This window comes from Cervus elaphus, chromosome 5 (assembly GCF_910594005.1).
Source record: "Cervus elaphus chromosome 5, mCerEla1.1, whole genome shotgun sequence".
Lineage (NCBI taxonomy): Eukaryota > Metazoa > Chordata > Mammalia > Artiodactyla > Cervidae > Cervus > Cervus elaphus.
The window spans coordinates 132783715-132803683 of NC_057819.1; the positions used below are offsets into that span (position 1 = coordinate 132783715).

The 19969-nt window shown below is 47.7% G+C and overlaps 1 protein-coding gene and 1 long non-coding RNA gene across 4 annotated transcripts in view; both read left to right on the forward strand.

The window, feature by feature from the left end:
• The window catches only part of ABCA10 (ATP binding cassette subfamily A member 10), a 58095-nt gene extending 45323 nt beyond the window's left edge, over positions 1–12772 (forward strand). For both annotated transcript variants that reach the window (XM_043905695.1, XM_043905696.1), the window contains exons 29-39: positions 308–428; positions 1068–1185; positions 1555–1646; positions 5166–5344; positions 5609–5684; positions 5794–5888; positions 6612–6731; positions 6815–6955; positions 9410–9489; positions 11484–11539; positions 11657–12772. In XM_043905695.1, the coding sequence (XP_043761630.1) occupies positions 308–428; positions 1068–1185; positions 1555–1646; positions 5166–5344; positions 5609–5684; positions 5794–5888; positions 6612–6731; positions 6815–6955; positions 9410–9489; positions 11484–11539; positions 11657–11755 (1177 nt within the window). In that variant the 3' untranslated portion in view covers positions 11756–12772. The remainder of the gene's footprint in view (positions 1–307; positions 429–1067; positions 1186–1554; positions 1647–5165; positions 5345–5608; positions 5685–5793; positions 5889–6611; positions 6732–6814; positions 6956–9409; positions 9490–11483; positions 11540–11656) is intronic.
• A 39-nt stretch (positions 12773–12811) lies between these two features.
• Positions 12812–19337, forward strand: LOC122695607. 2 transcript variants are annotated; one of them, XR_006341443.1, is made up of 3 exons: positions 12812–14139; positions 18993–19105; positions 19209–19337. It is a non-coding gene; the product is annotated as an uncharacterized LOC122695607 (long non-coding RNA). The 2 variants fall into 2 exon arrangements; XR_006341442.1 differs by lacking the exon at positions 12812–14139 and adding an exon at positions 18370–18759.
• The last annotated feature ends 632 nt before the right edge of the window (positions 19338–19969 follow it).

The following is a 19969-nucleotide window of genomic DNA, read 5'->3' on the forward strand; positions in this document are numbered from 1 at the left end:
ATGATGCAACGTGATGATGACCTAGATGGCGACAGACTGAAGACTAAGTCTGTATTTGAGAGGCTTTAGAGAGCTGGTCGACTGGTGAGATAAAAGGTTTTAAAGAGAAGAAATAGTCAAAGAGTATTTCATGGGACTTGGCTACTTGAGGGAGTTATTACTGTCAAGGAGAATCTTACAGGTCATTAAGTAATCATTTATATTCTTGTAAAACAAAGAAAAAGAATTAAATCATTGAAGCCATGTTCTCCTGGTAGTGGTTGTACAGTGAGAATTTCATTTTAATGTTATTTTATTTTCTCTGTAGAATCTCTCCAAGAAGAAGGGAATATCGTCCAAACCCAGAAGAACCGGAAGAAGAGGATGAAGATGTTCAAGCAGAAAGAGTGAAAACAGCGAATGCACTCACTGCTTCCAACTTGGACGAGGTAAAAACAAACGGCTGAGCCTCTGATGAAGCACTGAGATAGTCAGCTTGTCTTGTACAGTGGGCAAAGTGTTGGTTTTAGTGTGAAAACTTGGTATTGCATCTGTAATCCTTCCATTTGTAGTTCATATTCAGGTCATTACCTTTTGAAGAATTTATCCAGTCATCACTCTTAATTTTCTCTTCTTCCATTTTTTTGGTAGATTTTAATCTTCATTCATCAAAGCAGTTCAAGAATTCTGATATTCTTTCTCAATTTTTAACAAAATCCCACATCTTGAAGAGTTTCAATTCCATTTTGCCACATATTGAAATTGTTATGTCAGTAATTCTAAATAGTATATGAAAAAAAGCAGGTGAATTTATACTGCATTAAAATTAATAAGAAGGCCAATTAATGCAAAAGGCAAGGTTAGCATAACACAAAAGAAATATGTTTGCTTAAGAATTAGTTTCATAAGAAGTTAATAAAGAAGTCCTCATTCGTAAATGTACATTTGAGAGTTTTATTTGAAACAAGAGGCTAAAGTACTATTGGCCCAAAAATCTGGTTAAATTCCTAGCCTAGGAAATGAAAGGTGAAACATGAATGCACAAAATACGCAATAAGAGGAAAATCATGCTCTCCCATGTTTTCTAGAAGCCAGTAATAATGGCAAGCTGTTTACACAAGAAATATAAACAGAAAAAGAAAAGATGCTTTTCAGCCAGAAAGACGAAAACAGCCGTTCAGAATGTTTCCTTCTGTATCAACAAAGGTTTGGAAATGTTTTGTTTTTTAGGATGTTCCTTATTCTCTAGTTTTAACACTACGAAGGGAATGATTTTCCATTCTTCCAGTCTGTTCATAGATCTCAGTTAACATGTAATTATAAAAATACTTGACTTGCTGGCAGAGAGACGTTTTTATTTCAAAATCCTGTCCCAGATCAAATGTCAAAAAAAACCAGCTGATCTTGGATCCAGGTGTCCAAATTCTTCTCATGTAAATCCAGTCTTTTCACTAATGCAGATATGACAAAGGTGCTGTCTGAAAATGCTATTTTATTTCAAAACATTCCTGATCTAAGTGATTTTAGGTTAGTCGACTCTTTAAGTACAAAAAGTGATGGTGAACCTTTTTCCAGGTGAAGTGTTGGGATTGCTGGGGCACAATGGAGCTGGGAAAAGCACTTCTATTAAAATGATAACTGGAGACACAAAGCCGACCGCGGGAGTGGTACGTGGCGTGGGAGGCGGCCGGCTCACAGCCGGGGGGTGTCCTGTTCCGCGTCAGTGGCTTCTCCGTGGTGTTCTCATCGGCCAGTCCCGTGGTTTCTGTTTGACTGAGTGTCGCTGGTTTTCACGCTGTGCCGGGGTCTGCCACGCGGCAGTTCCGCTCCGTTCCGTTCCCTCTCGGTCGTGTCTGCCCCTCTGCGGCCCCGTGGACTGCGCGCGCCCGGCTTCCCTCTCCAGCAGAGGGACTCGCTTATGCACGTGTATGTGTTCTTTTATTTTGACATTCTTTTCCATTATGGTTTATCACAGGGTGTTGTATATAGTTCCCTGTGCTCTAGTAGGGCCTCGTTGTTTATCCATCGTATATATGTGTTTATATGTATATATATAGTTTGCTTATACCAACCCCAAACTCCCAGTTCACCCCTCCCTCCCCACGTCCTCCTTGGCAACTACAAGTCTGACCTGTGTGTGAGTTTTCTAGATAAGTTTATTTGTGCCATATTTTAGATGCCACATATATGTGCTAATGTGCGATATTTGTTTTTCTCTTTCTTACTTCACTTAGTAAAATAATCTGCAGTTGCATCCGTGCTGTTACGAATGGCATTCTTTCATTCCTTTTAATGGCTGAATAGTAGCCCATCGTGTGTATGCGCCTCATCTTCTCTATCTGCTCCTCTGTGATGGATGTTCAGGCGTCTCCCTGTCTTGGCTGTGTGAATCTCTGTCTGCCCCTCTGTGGTGAGTGTTCACGCTGTCTCCCTGTCTTGGCTGTGTGAATCTCTGTCTGCCCCTCTGTGGTGAGTGTTCACGCTGTCTCCCTGTCTTGGCTGTGTGAATCTCTGTCTGCCCCTCTGTGGTGAGTGTTCACGCTGTCTCCCTGTCTTGGCTGTGTGAATCTCTGTCTGCCCCTCTGTGATGGATGTTCACGCTGTCTCCCTGTCTTGGCTGTTGTGAATCTCTGTCTGCCCCTCTGTGACGAGTGTTCACGCTGTCTCCCTGTCTTGGCTGTTGTGAATCTCTGTCTGCCCCTCTGTGGTGAGTGTTCACGCTGTCTCCCTGTCTTGGCTGTGTGAATCTCTCTGCCCCTCTGTGATGGATGTTCACGCTGTCTCCCTGTCTTGGCTGTGTGAATCTCTGTCTGCCCCTCTGTGCTGAGTGTTCACGCTGTCTCCCTGTCTTGGCTGTGTGAATCTCTGTCTGCCCCTCTGTGCTGAGTGTTCACGCTGTCTCCCTGTCTTGGCTGTGTGAATCTCTGTCTGCCCCTCTGTGATGGATGTTCACGCTGTCTCCCTGTCTTGGCTGTTGTGAATCTCTGTCTGCCCCTCTGTGGTGAGTGTTCACGCTGTCTCCCTGTCTTGGCTGTGTGAATCTCTCTGCCCCTCTGTGATGGATGTTCACGCTGTCTCCCTGTCTTGGCTGTGTGAATCTCCGTCTGCCCCTCTGTGGTGAGTGTTCACGCTGTCTCCCTGTCTTGGCTGTGTGAATCTCTGTCTGCCCCTCTGTGATGGATGTTCACGCTGTCTCCCTGTCTTGGCTGTTGTGAATCTCTGTCTGCCCCTCTATGACCAGTGTTCACGCTGTCTCCCTGTCTTGGCTGTTGTGAATCTCTGTCTGCCCCTCTGTGGTGAGTGTTCACGCTGTCTCCCTGTCTTGGCTGTGTGAATCTCTCTGCCCCTCTGTGATGGATGTTCACGCTGTCTCCCTGTCTTGGCTGTGTGAATCTCTGTCTGCCCCTCTGTGGTGAGTGTTCACGCTGTCTCCCTGTCTTGGCTGTGTGAATCTCTGTCTGCCCCTCTGTGGTGAGTGTTCACGCTGTCTCCCTGTCTTGGCTGTGTGAATCTCTGTCTGCCCCTCTGTGGTGAGTGTTCACGCTGTCTCCCTGTCTTGGCTGTGTGAATCTCTGTCTGCCCCTCTGTGGTGAGTGTTCACGCTGTCTCCCTGTCTTGGCTGTGTGAATCTCTGTCTGCCCCTCTGTGGTGAGTGTTCACGCTGTCTCCCTGTCTTGGCTGTGTGAATCTCTGTCTGCCCCTCTGTGACGAGTGTTCACGCTGTCTCCCTGTCTTGGCTGTGTGAATCTCTGTCTGCCCCTCTGTGCTGAGTGTTCACGCTGTCTCCCTGTCTTGGCTGTGTGAATCTCTGTCTGCCCCTCTGTGATGGATGTTCACGCTGTCTCCCTGTCTTGGCTGTTGTGAATCTCTGTCTGCCCCTCTGTGGTGAGTGTTCACGCTGTCTCCCTGTCTTGGCTGTGTGAATCTCTCTGCCCCTCTGTGATGGATGTTCACGCTGTCTCCCTGTCTTGGCTGTGTGAATCTCCGTCTGCCCCTCTGTGGTGAGTGTTCACGCTGTCTCCCTGTCTTGGCTGTGTGAATCTCTGTCTGCCCCTCTGTGATGGATGTTCACGCTGTCTCCCTGTCTTGGCTGTTGTGAATCTCTGTCTGCCCCTCTGTGACCAGTGTTCACGCTGTCTCCCTGTCTTGGCTGTTGTGAATCTCTGTCTGCCCCTCTGTGGTGAGTGTTCACGCTGTCTCCCTGTCTTGGCTGTGTGAATCTCTCTGCCCCTCTGTAATGGATGTTCACGCTGTCTCCCTGTCTTGGCTGTGTGAATCTCTGTCTGCCCCTCTGTGGTGAGTGTTCACGCTGTCTCCCTGTCTTGGCTGTGTGAATCTCTGTCTGCCCCTCTGTGGTGAGTGTTCACGCTGTCTCCCTGTCTTGGCTGTGTGAATCTCTGTCTGCCCCTCTGTGGTGAGTGTTCACGCTGTCTCCCTGTCTTGGCTGTGTGAATCTCTGTCTGCCCCTCTGTGGTGAGTGTTCACGCTGTCTCCCTGTCTTGGCTGTGTGAATCTCTGTCTGCCCCTCTGTGGTGAGTGTTCATGCTGTCTCCCTGTCTTGGCTGTGTGAATCTCTGTCTGCCCCTCTGTGACGAGTGTTCACGCTGTCTCCCTGTCTTGGCTGTGTGAATCTCTGTCTGCCCCTCTGTGACGAGTGTTCACGCTGTCTCCCTGTCTTGGCTGTTGTGAATCTCTGTCTGTCCCTCTGTGATGGATGTTCACGCTGTCTCCCTGTCTTGGCTGTTGTGAATCTCTGTCTGCCCCTCTGTGACGAATGTTCAGACTGTCTCCCTGTCTTGGCTGTTGTGAATGGTGCTGCTTTGGACACAGGGGTGTGTGCATTTTTTCTTTTTTTTTGATAATGGTTTCATCTGGGTATATGCCCAGGACTAGGATTGCTGGACCACATGGTAGTTGTCTCTTAGGTTTTCTGAGGAGCCTCCACACTGTTTTCCATAGTGGCTGTACCTGCTTGCATTCCCACCAGCAGTGTAAGAAGGTTCCCTTTTCTCCACACCCTCTCCAGCATCAAATGATTTAAAAAAAAGAATACACAGATGAATTTATAAAACACCTCTTGCATGCTGAAGAAGGGCTGTAGCTGAGTGGTCGTTTTTATCTCCTTCAGAAGTAGGAGGATTGCAGAGGAAGGCAGATGTGAAGCTGACCTTTGTTGCTCGATGCAGGTGGTTTTCAGTGGCAGTGGGACAGCTCAGACGCAGCAGGCAGACGACGGCTTCGGGCGCCTGGGTTACTGTCCGCAGGAGGACGCACTGTGGCCTGACCTCACTGTCCGAGAACACCTGGACTTGTACGCAGCCGTGAAAGGCCTGGCCAAAGAGGAGGCTGTTCTCAGCGTCTCCAGGTGCGGAGCGAAGCCTCCAGCATGCTGTTTGTAGCTGGAGGAAGAGGGGACATAGAACTTATTCATGAAATGTGGAAAGGAGATGATGAACCATGCCTTTAGCTTTCATGCAAATAAAATGACTGCAAATCTGAATGAGAACCAAGTCAAGACATGTATTAGTTGGGACCCTGTGAAGGAGGCTTTGTGCACTCCTCTCTGCTTGGAAGTGCTGGGGTGCCCTAGACGTTCTAGGCACGGACATAATCAGAGTGCTTCCCGCAGGCTGGCAGACGCCCTGAAGCTGCAGGACCAGATGGCGCTCCCCGCCAAGGCCTTACCCGAAGGGGCGAAGAGAAAGGTAGGATGGGGCGAGGCCAGGCTCCCCCCGCGCGCCCCCAGGCTGGCACCAGGGCTCCTTGCCCCGCGCGCCCCCAGGCCAGCGCCGACGCGGCTCCTCTCCGTTGCAGCTGAGCTTCGCGCTGAGCATCCTGGGGAGCCCGGCCATGCTGCTTCTGGACGAGCCAACCACGGGACTGGACCCCGAGGGGCAGCTGCAGATGTGGTGAGGGGCGTCACGTTAAGTGTCAGTGTCAATCGTCTAAGTCTAGAGTGATGACTCATTGAGGTTTTTCGTTTTCTCCACTAACCTTTGAGGCTCAGACCCTCTTTTGTTTGATTCAGTAAAACTTAATATATTGATAGCTTAGACGGTAAAGAATCTGCCTGCAATACAGGAGACCCAGGTTCGATCCCTGGGTTGGGAAGATCCCCTGGAGAAGGGAAGGGTAACCCACTCTGGTATTCTTGCCTGGAGAATCCCATGGACAGAGGAGCCTGGCGGACTGCAGTCCAGCAGGGTCACAAAGAGTCGGATGTGACTGAGTGACTACCACTCACTCACTCAGATTTCCTCAAGGAAGGAAAAAATTGACATTTTAAGAATCAAATGGACTCTCAAATGCATTCGATTGACTTTTCTTTCTCTTACTAGTCCTCCCCTGCTTCTTTCTTCCTCTATTTTATTTTTCAGTTGTTGAAAATCCTACAGTGTGGTGTTTTCCTGTTCTTCAAAACAAACACCAAGTTAGTCACACTTTTCAGACATCTGCTTTTCATTCTGTGAAGCCTGTTGATGTGATGATATAATTACCTAACACAATTTTTCCTCTTTCTCTCCAAAGATTCTTTTTTTCCCAGCATTCTCTGTTTAGGCCTCCTTGTCATTCCCATTCATGTTTTCCCAGATGACTTTCGAAGTGCAAACAGTCCCTTACTCTGTCTCTAGGCAGGCAATCCAGGCCATTGTTAAAAACACAGCGAGGAGCGCCCTGCTGACCACCCACTCCATGGCCGAGGCGGAGGCCGTGTGCGATCGTGTGGCTGTCATGGTGTCCGGGAGGCTGAGGTGGGTGCCCGGCTGATGCAGGGGCAGGAGAACCCAGGAGGTGTCTCTTTTCTTTCAGTTCTTCTTTCCCTTCCCTGGACCAGGTGTATCGGTTCCGTTCAGCATCTGAAAAGCAAGTTTGGCAAAGACTACTTACTGGAGGTGAAGGTAAAGGCGCTCACCCGGGTGGAGCCTCTGCACATGGAGATTCTCAAGCTCTTCCCCCAGGCCGCTCGGCAGGAGAGGTGAGGGCCGCCCCAGGCGCGAGGCCTCCAGCACCCACGGCCTTGTCTCGTCCAGAAGGGCGGCAAGAGGGCGCCCCGGCTGCCTGTGGGTCGCAAACAGGCTGTGGAGGGGCCGCTCGGAAGGAGGGAGGGGCCTCCCTGACCGCCCAGCGGGAGGCCGCCTGGGATGCAGGAGACGCGGGAGTGATCACTGGGTCGGGAAGATCCCCTGGGGGAGGGCATGGCAGCCCACTCCAGTGTTCTCGCCTGGGGAATCCCATGGACAGGAGTCCAGCGGGCTACAGTCCACGGGGTCATAAAGAGTCAGACACAACTTAGCGACTAAACAACAAGGAAGCATAGAAGGTTAGACAACAATTGAAAAGTTCTCAGTGAGTGTTCCATATTGAGAACAGGTGGACAGTGTGTGTGTCCGGTGTGTGTGTGTGAACTGTGGAATGACAGAGATGAGGGGGGACAGTATAAGCTTGATCATCGATTGAATGGGTTTTATTTAAATAGCCAATGAAAATTCTGTATCAGTCTATAACATTTTACCAAAGATGAAGTTATACCGAGACCTCGGACCGACGCCCATGCTTCAGAAAGGCTGACTTTACCGTAATGGGGTTCAGGATGCCCCTGGGGATTCTGCAGGCAGGAGCACTGGAGTGGGCTGCCGTCTCCTGCTCCACAGGCGGTTTGGCTTTGTCTATCCCACTGACTTCTTTGGCCCCATCAGGGCTGAGTCGCAGCCCACGGGCTCTTCGCTGACTCGCGCGGGCTCTTTCTCGTGGCCCACGGACTCTAGCTTTGGCGCGTGGGTTTACTTGCTCCTCGGCATGTGGGACCTCAGTTCCCCAATCAGGGGTCAAACCAGAGCCCCCCTGCATTGAATGGTGGGTTCCTAACCCCTGGACCACAGGGAACTTCCCTGACTCTATCTTAAATTAATTGATTAGAAATCATTTGATCCTCCCTATAGTTCCTTTGGGCTCCCCTGGTGGCTGAGACAGTAAAGAATCCACCTGCCAGGAAATCTGGTTTCGATCCCTGGGATGGGAAGATCCCCTGGAGAAGGGAATGGTTCCTTTAGAGTCGTATGAGGTCAGCTGTGAGTTACAAATAAAGATAAGCAAACCCATGTGAACAGCAGACTGAGCCAGAATTTCACTGAAAGGTGTACGGTTTTCTTACACACTACTACTCTTTTTAAAAACTATTACTTTTGAGCACGTGTCGTGCTGGAGGCTGGAGGCTGTGTATGGACTAGGCAGTAGATAGACAAGGTTCTTACGGTGCTTGAGTCCTTCTGAGGAAAGAGTACTAGCAAAGGAAGATGCGAATGAATGAGGGAATGACATTAAGGGTGGACTTTAAGGCTGAGGGGGTTTGGCCAGTGGAAAAATGCGGATAAGAGTCACTCTTTTGAGAAAACATCACGTGTAAATGCTCCAGTCAAGAATGAGCTCTCCGCACAGAGGATGGAGAGAAAGCTCACATCCATGATGTGTAATGAGATGTCTGTACATTTGTTCTCTACCTGTGTCCCTGTTTCTGCTCTGCAAATAGCTTCATCTGTACCGTTTTTCTAGATTCCACATACAGGCATTAATGTAAGATGTTTACTCTTCTCTTCAAGGGGGAAGGGGCTGTGGGTGAATCAGGGAGATTGGGATTGACGTGTACATTACTGATAGTGTGTGTAAAATAGACAATTAATGAGAACCTATTGAAGGGGAGCTCAGTGCTCCGTGGTGATCTAATGGGAAAGAAGTCCAAACAAGCGGGGCTAGTGTGTTTATCTATATGTGGCTGACCCATCTTGCGGTATAGTCGAAAGTAACACAGCCTTGTAAAGCAACTATGCTCCAATAAAAATTAATGTAAAAACCCCAAAGCAAAGACATAATAAATAATAAAAAGGAGAAAGTTATTAAGTTTGTGTGAATTTTATTTAATTCTTTTGAGAAGTCTAAACAAGAAGGACCAAACAATGTTCATTGAATTGTGCAACATGAGGTCCTGGATGGTGAACATATTTGGGAAGGTTAGAGGTCAAGGAAGAATTTTTTAAAGGGAGACAGCTCTACAGTAAGTTTTAATTCTTGTACAAAAGATTGAAAAGAAGAAAATTTGATTAAAAGGTTCCAGGGAGCATAGAAAGATTGGCTTTTGAGAGAAAGAAATAAAATACAAAAGAAAGACACCACAGCCTGAGTATGAAAGCTTATCAGAGCGATTTTTCAGAATTTATCTTGAACAATAAATTAGGGGAAAGCAGATTTTTCTTGTAAATAGATTTTTATGACTAAAGATAATTTTTTGGCCCAGGTTCATGCTTTATCAAGTTGAACTGTTTGCTTTTTATTTAAAGGAAACTTTTAAAAAATGCTTTGGTTATTTTTGCTGTCAAGTCCTTCCCAATATTGTAATGTTGAAGGATTAGTAACTCTCACCCTTTCCTCCTCCCAGATATTCGTTCGTGATGGCATATAAATTACCCATAGAGGATGTTCACCCTCTGTCTCAGACCTTTTCCAAATTAGAGGCAGGTGAGTTTAGACTGTTCAGACTTAATGTACTGTAAATATTTTCATGTGGAATGCATATCAGATAACTTCAAGTACAATCAGTCAAACCTTGGAAAATTTCCACTTGAATAAAAATCTTAAAGGGAATGCATGGGCGACCCTAGACTTGGCTTCACACCACCCGATTCCCCCTGTCCTCCCGAGGAAATAAGTCAGAACACTGTGTCCTGGTTCCCTTGCATACCAGTGGAGCATAATTATCATTGTGACATCCCAAAGAACACCAAGGTGAGCTGCTGGCAGCTCCAAGTTTGTCAAAGTCAGAGGCACAGGGAGCAGAAACGTGGAGCCACGGGTCCAACCCAACTGTCCAGACGCTCCCACTCCATTGATCCGTGTGTCTATGTCAGTGCTGGGACGACTGAAAAACACCGGGATGAGATGCGTCACGGTCGGAGAGGCGGTTCTGAACTGGTTTCAGAGATGCTGACCACAGCTCATACTGGGTGTTTATGGTACCTTGACGTGTAAGAAGCGTGGCGTTTACTGAACAGGGACCAGCAGGGAATTTACTCCATGGATCTGTAAATACAGACTGAAGGAACAGAGGATGAGATGGTTAGATGGCATCACAGACTCACTGAGCCAATGGGAGACAGTGAAGGGCACGGAAGCCTGGCGTGCTGCAGTCCACGGGGTTGCAAAGAGTTGGACACAACTTAACCGCTAAACAGCAACAACAAAGCAGTGCTCAGCAGTTGATTTGGAGACCGAAGCATACAGGTACAGAGACTCAGAAGGCTGAATACTGAAGTAGGACACAGTTCGGTTCAGTTCAGTCGTTCAGTCGTGTTTGACTCTTTGCAACCCCATGATTCACAGCACGCCAGGCCTCCCTGTCCATCACCAACTCCCGGAGTTTACCCAAACTCATGCCCATCGAGCTGGTGATGCCATCCAACCATCTCATCCTCTGTCGTCCCTTCTCCTCCTGCCCCCAATCTTTCCCAGCATCGGGTCTTTTCCAGTGAGTCAACTCTTCGCATGAGGTGGCCAAAGTATTGGAGTTTCAGCTTCAGCATCAGTCCTTCCAGTGAACACCCAGGACTGATCTCCTTTAGGATGGACTGGTTGGATCTCCTTGCAGTCCAAGGGACTCTCAAGAGTCTTCTCCAACACCACAGTTCAAAAGCGTCAATTTTTTGGCGCTCAGCTTTCTTCACAGTCCAACTCTTACAGCCATACATGACCACTGGAAAAACTATAGCCTTGACTAGACGAACCTTTGTTGGCAAAGTAATGTCTCTGCTTTTTAATATGCTGTCTAGGTTGGTCATAACTTTCCTTCCAAGGAGTAAGCGTCTTTTAATTTCATGGCTGCAATCACCATCTGCAGTGATTTTGGAGCCCCAAAAATGAAGTCAGCCACTGTTTCCACTGTTTCCCCTTCTATTTCCCATGAGGTGATGGGACCAGGTGCCATGATCTTAGTTTTCTGAATGTTGAGTTTTAAGCCAACTTTTTCACCCTCCTCTTCCACTTTCATCAAGAGGCTTTTTAGTTCCTCTTCACTTTCTGCCATAAGGGTGGTGTCATCTGCATATCTGAGGTTATTGATATTTCTCCCGGCAATCTTGATTCCAGCTTGTGCTTCTTCCAGTCCAGTGTTTCTCATGATGTACTCTGCATAGAAGTTAAATAAGCAAGGTGACAATATACAGCCTTGACGTACTCCTTTTCTTATCGGGAACCAGATTCCAGAAGTAGGTTCTGGAAGTAGGACACAAGGTTCTCTTTAATGAGAAGGAGGTTTACAGGTCATTTATACATGAATGCATTGCTCTTTTGATTAGCCATATCAGCACTCTTTAATGTATCCTTCAAGAAAATTCAATTTACTTGGCCCATATCTTAAAATATCTCCTGGATTCGAAGTTGCTGTTAATGTTGCCAGCTTTGAAAATACTTCTGATGACAGATGTGCAAGCCACTAATGTCAGCCCCTTTACACGCAGTGAAACAGACCTTCGACCTGGAAGAATACAGCCTTTCCCAGGCCACCTTGGAGCAGGTGAGGTTTTCAACCTGCAAGCATCAACCCAGGGAATCTTTGTGTGAGTCTCTGGGTACACCTACCTTTCAGAAACTCCCTGACATGTTCATTCCCTTCTTTATTTTTCCGACTTAGGTATTCTTAGAACTCTCCAAAGAGCAGGAGCTGGGGAATTTGGATGATGACATTGATACGACAGTCAGATGGAAACTTCTGCCACAGGAAGAGTCTTAAGACCCTGAACCTCCTCATGTCTGATGTTAGCTATCACTGCATCCTTAGTTTCCATAATTGTAGAAGAAGCTTTCATATTACTGAAGTTAACAGAACATTCAGTAGTTTAAACATTCGATAATGGTTACGTTTTTTAGATTTTTTTTTTTTTTTTGATGTGGACCATTTTTAAAGATTTTATTGAATTTGTTACAGTATTGCTTCTGTTTTATGTTTGGGTTTTTTTTGGCCATATATCATGTGGCATATCCGCTCCCCGACCAGGGATGGAACCCACACCCCTCTAGTGGAAGGAGAAGTCTTAACCACTGGATCTCCAGGGAAAGCCCATGATTAAGATTTTATATGGTTTTTTAAATTTTAGAATGGAGAGAAGAGACAAAGATAAAGAAATGTAGCAGACAGCATTAATGCAATCAGACGTTATATTAATCACTGGTTAGGCCTATTTTGTGTTTAACTCAGAAATCACCTGTTAGACAAGTGCTGTGTTGTTCAGTAAGGCTGGCTGCTCAGCGCGTGTCACAAATAAAACCTTGCAGGCTTTTTAACCCTGGAATTTAAGTGTGTCATCTTTCTAAAGCGTTATTTACTCAAGTACCAACCTAATGTGACAGACTGTCAGAAGATCTAAAAAGTTGATGGGTGACAGTATAACTTTTAGATTTAATCACATAGTGTGATTATAAAGTAAATGCTAGCTTCAGGGTTATGGAAACCATGTGAGTGGAGATAACAGGGATCTGTGGTAAAACCACAGTAAGTATTTTGGCTGACCTACATTCAGTGTGCTTTTCAGGAGTACTTTTTCGAAGTTGGTATGAGTGAGCCTAGTAATTCTTTATATTTCTCACTTACCATTTCCGGGACGTCTCCCATGTCATTATAACCCTTCTGTGTTCTGTAGCAGCTTCATGGCATTCCTCTGATGTTCTACCACGTTAGCCTTTTTACTGTTGCCTGACAGTCTGGTCCCATGCACATTTATAAATAAAGCTGTGATGAGCTGCTTTGAAATCTTGTTTGATATGGTCTTAAGAGTACGTAGCTCAGATATCAACTCTTAGCTCTCTGCTCTATGAGACTTTGCCGACTGTTCTCTGACCCGTAGAAAAAGTCAGTGTCCATCCTCGGCCTCTGAGTCAAGGAAGCAGCAGGAACGTTTCGTCTCAGGCTCTTTGTTGACTCTGACTTTGCTCATCTGCTGACGTCTCTTATCTGCTCTGTGATCAGCTCCTTTGTCTCCAGCTTGGCGCAGACTGAGAGGTAAGATTTGTCCCCTTACCTAGACTGTTCCAAATGGCTCTTTCCACCTCTACTGGTGGGGCGGGGGGTTGTTTCGTGGCTGTGATGGATCATCACCATCAAAACAAGGGGCTCAGTGAAGAGCAGCCGCTTCCTCCTGACCCAGAAGAATGCTTGAAGTGTGCATAAAAACGTGACACATTATTTCAAGCCAGATATTATTTCATATACATTACAGATAGTCCCCTGGACATGAACGAGTTCCATTCCAAGACCATGTTCGTACGTCTGATTCGTTCAAAAGTCCGACAAAGGTAGCCTAGGCACCCAGCCCACACAATCATCTATACAGCCCTGCACTGCTGCAGGGTTATAATACTTTTCACACAAATAATACCTTAAAAACGAACCTAAAGTAAAGCACCTTTAATCTTACAGAACAGGACGCTGAAAAGTGCCGTAGTACGGTCGGCCGCCGTCGGGGAGCGGGGAGCGGGCGGGAAGAGTCACGAGCGGGGGACAGAGGTGGGGACGGCGGCGTGAAGGGGCGCCGGCAGCAGGAGGCGGGGCGAGCTGCAGGCTCGCGCAGGCCTGAGGTTGGTGGCGCCGCGTCTAGTTCCTTTAAGGAGGGCCTCGGTGAGAGGCAGCACCTGCCACTTTCCACAAGCGGCCTCACTCCAGTCTGACAGGAAACGGTCAGACGGCGGCAGGCTCTGCGATTTCCTCGGACGCGGCTGTTTGCCAGCGCACACCGTCAGCTGTCAGAGAAAGTCTCCTCCCCTAGCAGATTTCTTTAGCTGCTTTGAGCAGGGCGCCCTGGACTTTCCCTTTGTAAATTTCCTGCTGCTGTAAATGGAGACCATGCAACTCTGCTGGGCTTCATTCCTTTCACCCTTAAAATGATGGCTTTCTGGCTGGTGCCCATGGCCACAGAGAAGGCATGGTACGACCACCGAGAAAGCACCGTTTGGGAATAATAGGTAGAATTTCTCCGTGTTTTCAGCATGATGTCTTAACTAATTGCAAAATCCCCACATCCATGGGGATTTCGTATTTCACAAATCTCTATAACTGGTAGCATTTCCTGGGTTCCTGGGCTTTCTCCAGTGACAAGAACTAGACTCCACTTGCTGACTCAGGTAAGGAGGGGCTTGTTGTAATCCCAGGCATAGCCCAGAATAGCAGCAGGCCTCTGAGAGCCGGCGTGAAGTTCTTCCTGGAGGCAGATGCCCCCGCGTGTCCCTGACCTGGAACGTGTGCGGCCTCAGTGGCGCCCCCAAGCGCTGCTGTGCGTCATGACAGGCCGACCTCCTCCTCCTGGGACCTGGCTCAGGGCGTCTGGGCCCAGCTGTCTCCTTCCGCTTCAAGCCCTGCTCACTTCAAGTCTTGCCCAACACCGCGGCCGCCTCCGTCCCTCCTGCCTCCTCTCCTCTCTCCGTGGTCCTTGGCTTCCTCCGCTTCCCAGTTCACGTTCCGGAGAGCTGAAGCTTGAGATTGGCTTTGCTTCTGCTTGCACTATCTTTATAACCAACAGCACACAGGCTAAATGCGAGCTCTTGGATCCACCATACAGATGATGGTCAGCCCTCTGTTGAGAACAACCCTGGGGCCTTCCCTGGCAGTCCAGTGGCTGAGACTCCGTTCTCCCAACACAGGGGGCTCAGATTCCATCCCTGATCAGGGAACTAAGAGTTTGCACGCCGCCACAAAGATCAAAGATTCTGAGTACCGCAACTAAGAGCCGGAGCAGCCAAATAAATGAATAAATAGATCTTTTTTAAAAAAGAAGTGCCCTGGCCTCGTCCCTCCAGAGGGCAGTTCCCCCTGAAGCAGCTGTGAAGCTCTGCGTTCATTGTGTTCAATGAAACCCATCGGAGTTTGACTCCTGCATAGAGTGTGTCCTTCCACACAGCCCTCCCTCCCGTTGCAGATGCATGAAATTTCAGGTAAAATAAGACAAAACTACTTCAATGCCTTAAGTTCCATAAGCTTCAGCCTGAGTCGCAGGGGCCCAGCATCATACTGAACCCAGATATCAACCCCTAAGAGTGCAAATGGGATGTGTGTGCCCACCTGAGGTGCGGTGGTTTATTGTGGGTGAGAAGCAAGGATTTAGGACAACGATTCTGCATGAAGCTGGCTCCTGTGGAAGGCCGCTCAGGCTGGGGCAGGAGACACCCACTTCCTGGGAAGCTGGTCCAGACACTGGCTTGGAAAAAAGTCTGAGCTGTGCTTTAGTGGCAGGACAAGAATTCTATCCATGTGGTCCAGGAATCCCAACTGAAAAAGTCAACCTGTGTCATCAGAAACATGAGATAGCACGTGTTGGCGAGGGTGTGGAGAGACAGGGACACCTGTGTGCTGTGGTGGGGGTGGCAGCGGGTGCAGCTGCTGTGAAAAACAGGATGGGGTGTCCTTGAAAAGTTAGAAATGGAACCATCGTGTGATCCGGCAAGCCCCCCAGAGGTTATATATCCAAAGGAACTGAAAACAGGATATTGAAGAGGTATCTGCCCTTCCCCGTTCACTGCAGCGTCATTCACAAGAGCAATGATGAGGCAACCACCTGAGTGTCCTTTGGCAGATAAAGAAGGTCTCACACACACACACACACACACACACACACAGGAACACTACTCAACCACAAGAAAGCGGGATATCCTGCCATGGGTGACAGCGTGGAAGGACCTTGAGGGCATCATCCTGTGAACTTAGAGAAAGACAAAATTGTATGATCTCACTGAAGTGTGGAGTCTAGGGAAGCCAAACTCAGAAGCCGTAGAGCCGTGGTCTCCGGGGTGGAGGGTGGGAGAAATGTGGAGACACTGGTCAAAGGATGTAAACTTCAAGTGATAAATGAATACTCCTGGGGATCTAATATGCATGAGGATGAACTTCGTTAACAATATTACATTCTTGACAGTTGCTAAGAGGGTAAATCCTAAACAGTCTCACCACAGAAAAGAAATGGTAATTATGTGATGTCTTGGCAATTGCATGACGTTGTGTTCCCTAACACACGTCATCATTTTGCGATATAGGAGTGTATCAGATCAACACTTTGTGTATCTTAAAAACTTACACAATGCTTTATGTCGGTTATATCTCAATAAACCTGGTGGAAGTCAGTCTAAAAGGGGCCAGTGGAACAGCTGGGAAGAACAGGAGATCAGACAGACAACAAGGTCAGGCACACAACAAGGTCTGTGCAAAATGTGGCTTGTTCCCAAAGCGGCAGGAGAGCCGACCGACACAGAGGCCACCCTGAAAAGCATCAGAGGCAGCAGAGAGATGGCAGGCTGGCCGGAGGCAGAGCTCACGGGCGTTGCCAACACCCAGATGTTCGTAACACATGGCGTTAGAAGCAGAGCAGATGCTGATGGGTTGAGTACAGAAGCCAGTGCCTTGGATGACGCACGGGATAGCTCTGGATGGGACTGAAAATGCTCACGGTCTCCACGGAGTGCTGAGCTGAGCTCTGGGTGCTGTGAAGGCTCCCGCGGCTGCTTCACGCGCGGCGGTGCTCACACGTCTGGGGGCGAGGGTGGGAGGGAGCCCCACGAGGGAGGGGGTGCGCGCATTCACATCGCTCACTCACGTCTCTCTACCACAGTAACTAACACGACGTCGTAAAGCAGCTCTACGCCAGCAAAGAGAGAAAACTGACGGCTGCAGACAAAATGAATGGACACTTCTTGCCCAGAAATTCTCAATGTCGCAGTCCATCCGGTTTTTAAAAATTGTTGTAAAATATATGTATAAGATTTGCTTGAAATAAACTAGACACAGGTATTGTATGAATAGGAACATTTATAGAAAATATCTAGAATAGGCAAATTCACAGAAGTAGAAAGAATAATAAAGGTTCCATGGGCTAGGGACAGGATGAATGGGGAGTTTATAGTTTCAGATTTCCTGTTTTGGATAATGAAAAAGTTTTGGAACCAGATAGGGATGATGGTTGCACAATATTGTGAATGTGATTAATGTCATGGAATTGTACGCTTAAAAATGGTTCCAATGGCACATTTAATCCTTTCTGTTTTCTAAAATATAATTTAAAATAATTCTGACATAATACATGATTGCTATAAAAAATCATACAATGTAAAGCAGTCTAAGCTATGGACATTCTCTTGCTTAGTTAATACATTTTTCTGTCCTATACACATAGGATACTAGCAAGTCACTTGTTTTCAAATTGTCTTATTTAACAGCATACTATGAACATCACACCTCCTCGTTTGATTATATTTGTATGTCATTGATTGTGATGCCTGTGTGTTATTTCAGGGTTTGGATGTACCCACAATATTTAGTTGAAAATTGATTGAAAGATATTTAGGTTCTTTCTAAACCTCCCTTTTGTCAATAATGCTGCAACTGAGGCAGTTGCACGTAGGTCTTTGGTGACCACCTGCCTGCTCCCGTGGAGTCCGTTGCTGGGATGCCTGGGTCAGGGGTTCTGTCCGTGCCTGGGCTTTCAACGTGGGGCTCCCTGAGTATCTCGGGCACTCTGCAGCCAGGGGCCCGACTCGCCATGGAGGTCAGCCCCTCTGCAGCAGCAATCTCCCGATGAAGGGATTCGAAGCTGCTGGCAATCAGGACAGCTCAAGTGCCCATTTCCAGAGTTCACTTTACTGCATTTGTTGTTGTTGTTGTCTAGACGCTCAGGCGTGTCCGACTCTCTGTGACCTCATAGACTGCAGCCCGCCAGGCTCCTCTCTCCATGGGATTCTCCAGACAAGAATACCGGAGTGGGTTGCCATTTCCTTCCCCAGGGGATCTTCCTGACCCAGGGATCAAACTCAAGTCTCTTGCATTGGCAGGCAGGTTCTTTACCACTGAGCCACAGACCTTGATTCTATTTGCTATCGATAAAATGAAAAAAAGAAACCAAAAAAGATGGCTTACATAGATCGCCCTCTCCGATGGATGAACAGTGTGATCGGTGGGAAGGGAGTGGAATTTGAAAACCCCCTGTTCTGTTCTCCCTCCTCAGGGGGGAGTCCTGGAGGCATGAGCAAACTGTGGGGACGTCTCACCTGGCACTGAAGAGAAGTCCAGGGAAAAAAGGTTCATTCTCCCAGGGACATGATACTGTATTTCTCCCTCCTCAGAGCCAGGTTGAGGGTCACACGGAGTGAAAAAAATCGTCTCATCAGTTAACACCGTCAATGTGATGACCACATAGGACACAATGGAAGCTGCAAAAAAAAAAAAAAAAAGTAACATTGACCAAATCGGCTTCCAAGAGGGTCCATGACAACTGACCGCTCTGCTGAGCGGTCTAGACCTCTGTGTGATATGGAAAAAGTTATTGGCCAGAAGAAGAGAATTTGACTAGAGAAAGATTGAGCCTTAGTAGAAGAGCCAGCAAAGCTCTCTACAGAGAGGAACACAAACTCCAGAAGCAGGGACATTCTTAAAAAGTGCCGTTTTGAACTCTGCGTGAGTTACACTCAGAAGCGCTCATTGAGCTCACACCGGTTTCCCCTTCTGCGGGGCTAGCTTATCTCCTCTCGTCAGGCTCATGGGCTGGGCCCCGAGCAGCTGTCCCTCCCCCATGTGACTCCAAACTGAGGATAACAGCAGCCTGGAGCGGTGCCAAGCCCAGCCAGCTCCCCCAGAGGTCTGAGTGAGTGCCGACATGCTGGCAGCTGGGGAAATTTACAGACACGAACTCCTCGTGCTGAAAGTCTGTCCTCGGGCAATGCTGTTACAATCTTGACACTTGATCCTAGAGATTCGGGCCACAGGTAGGTGTCTGTATATGTTCTTCATAAAGCAGTTAAGCAAAATGTGGAAGCTTGTACGAGAAAAGGCAAAAAAGAGGAAGAAGTAGATGAATGGCTAAAGCGACTGCTGCAGCTAAAATTCCAGAAATCTCGTGGCTAGCAGTAACATGCTGCCAAGCTGCTGAGCTCTCGTTTACTCGAAAGCTTCTTTAGAAAGTGAGTCATGACCACGTGTTTTGTTTTGCTTCATTCAGGTTTGTTTATAGCCAGGCCACGCAAAGTCCACCCTCTATCTGAACACGCCAAGAACACTCTCTGCTGTGGACCTGAAAGCTTAATCTAGGAGCCAGTGGACCAAACCACGCTGGTAAGAGAGAAGTGGTATCAACCGTCTCCATGTGGGGGTCCTCCGTGAGGAGACCCTTCCTCGTATAGACCTTCAGTGCCTGACCTCTCACTCTTTATCACAGTTGCCCGGCAACACCCCAGTTTTGGTTAAACCTGTATGAAGGCGATCAGCACTGGGAGAAGACGTACATGAACAAAATGAATAAAAGGACTCTATTTTTTGTACTTATCTATTCATTCATTCATTTGACCATGTTGCATCTCGTTGCAGCAGACAGGATCTTTCACTGCCACGCGTGACTTCTATAGGTGAGGTGCCTGGGCTCGGTGGTTGCGGTGAGTAGGTTCTCCACAGTGGCTCACGGGCTCCGGAGGGCACGAACTGTGTAGCTCTACGGCATGTGAGATCTTAGTTGCCCACCAGGGATCGAACTGGCGTCCCCTGCCTTGCACGGCAGATTCTTAACCACTGGGCCACCAGGGAAGTCCCCAAAAAGTCTCACTGTAAGTGGATGAACATGACTTCAAGTGGAGCCATAGTTCTGCCTGCCAACTCTACTGCATCCCCGACATAGTCACTCTTTCACTGAATTGGATAACCAACTCAATGCCGTAGTCAAATACATTGCTTCTCAGATTGTCATTCTTTTCTTAAACTCTCAGGAGAAGACCTTGCATTCCTCTTGACTGTGAAATGAAAGCAATTAAAAGAGAATGTCTTCATGTACTTTCACAACCTCAGCATCCAACCAGGTTTCACTGGGCTTCCCTGGTGGCTCAGATGGTAAAGAACCCACCTCCAATGCAGGAGACCTGGGTTCAATCCTTGGGTCGGGAAGATCCAGTGGAGGAGGGCATGGCAACCCACTCCAGTATTCTTGCC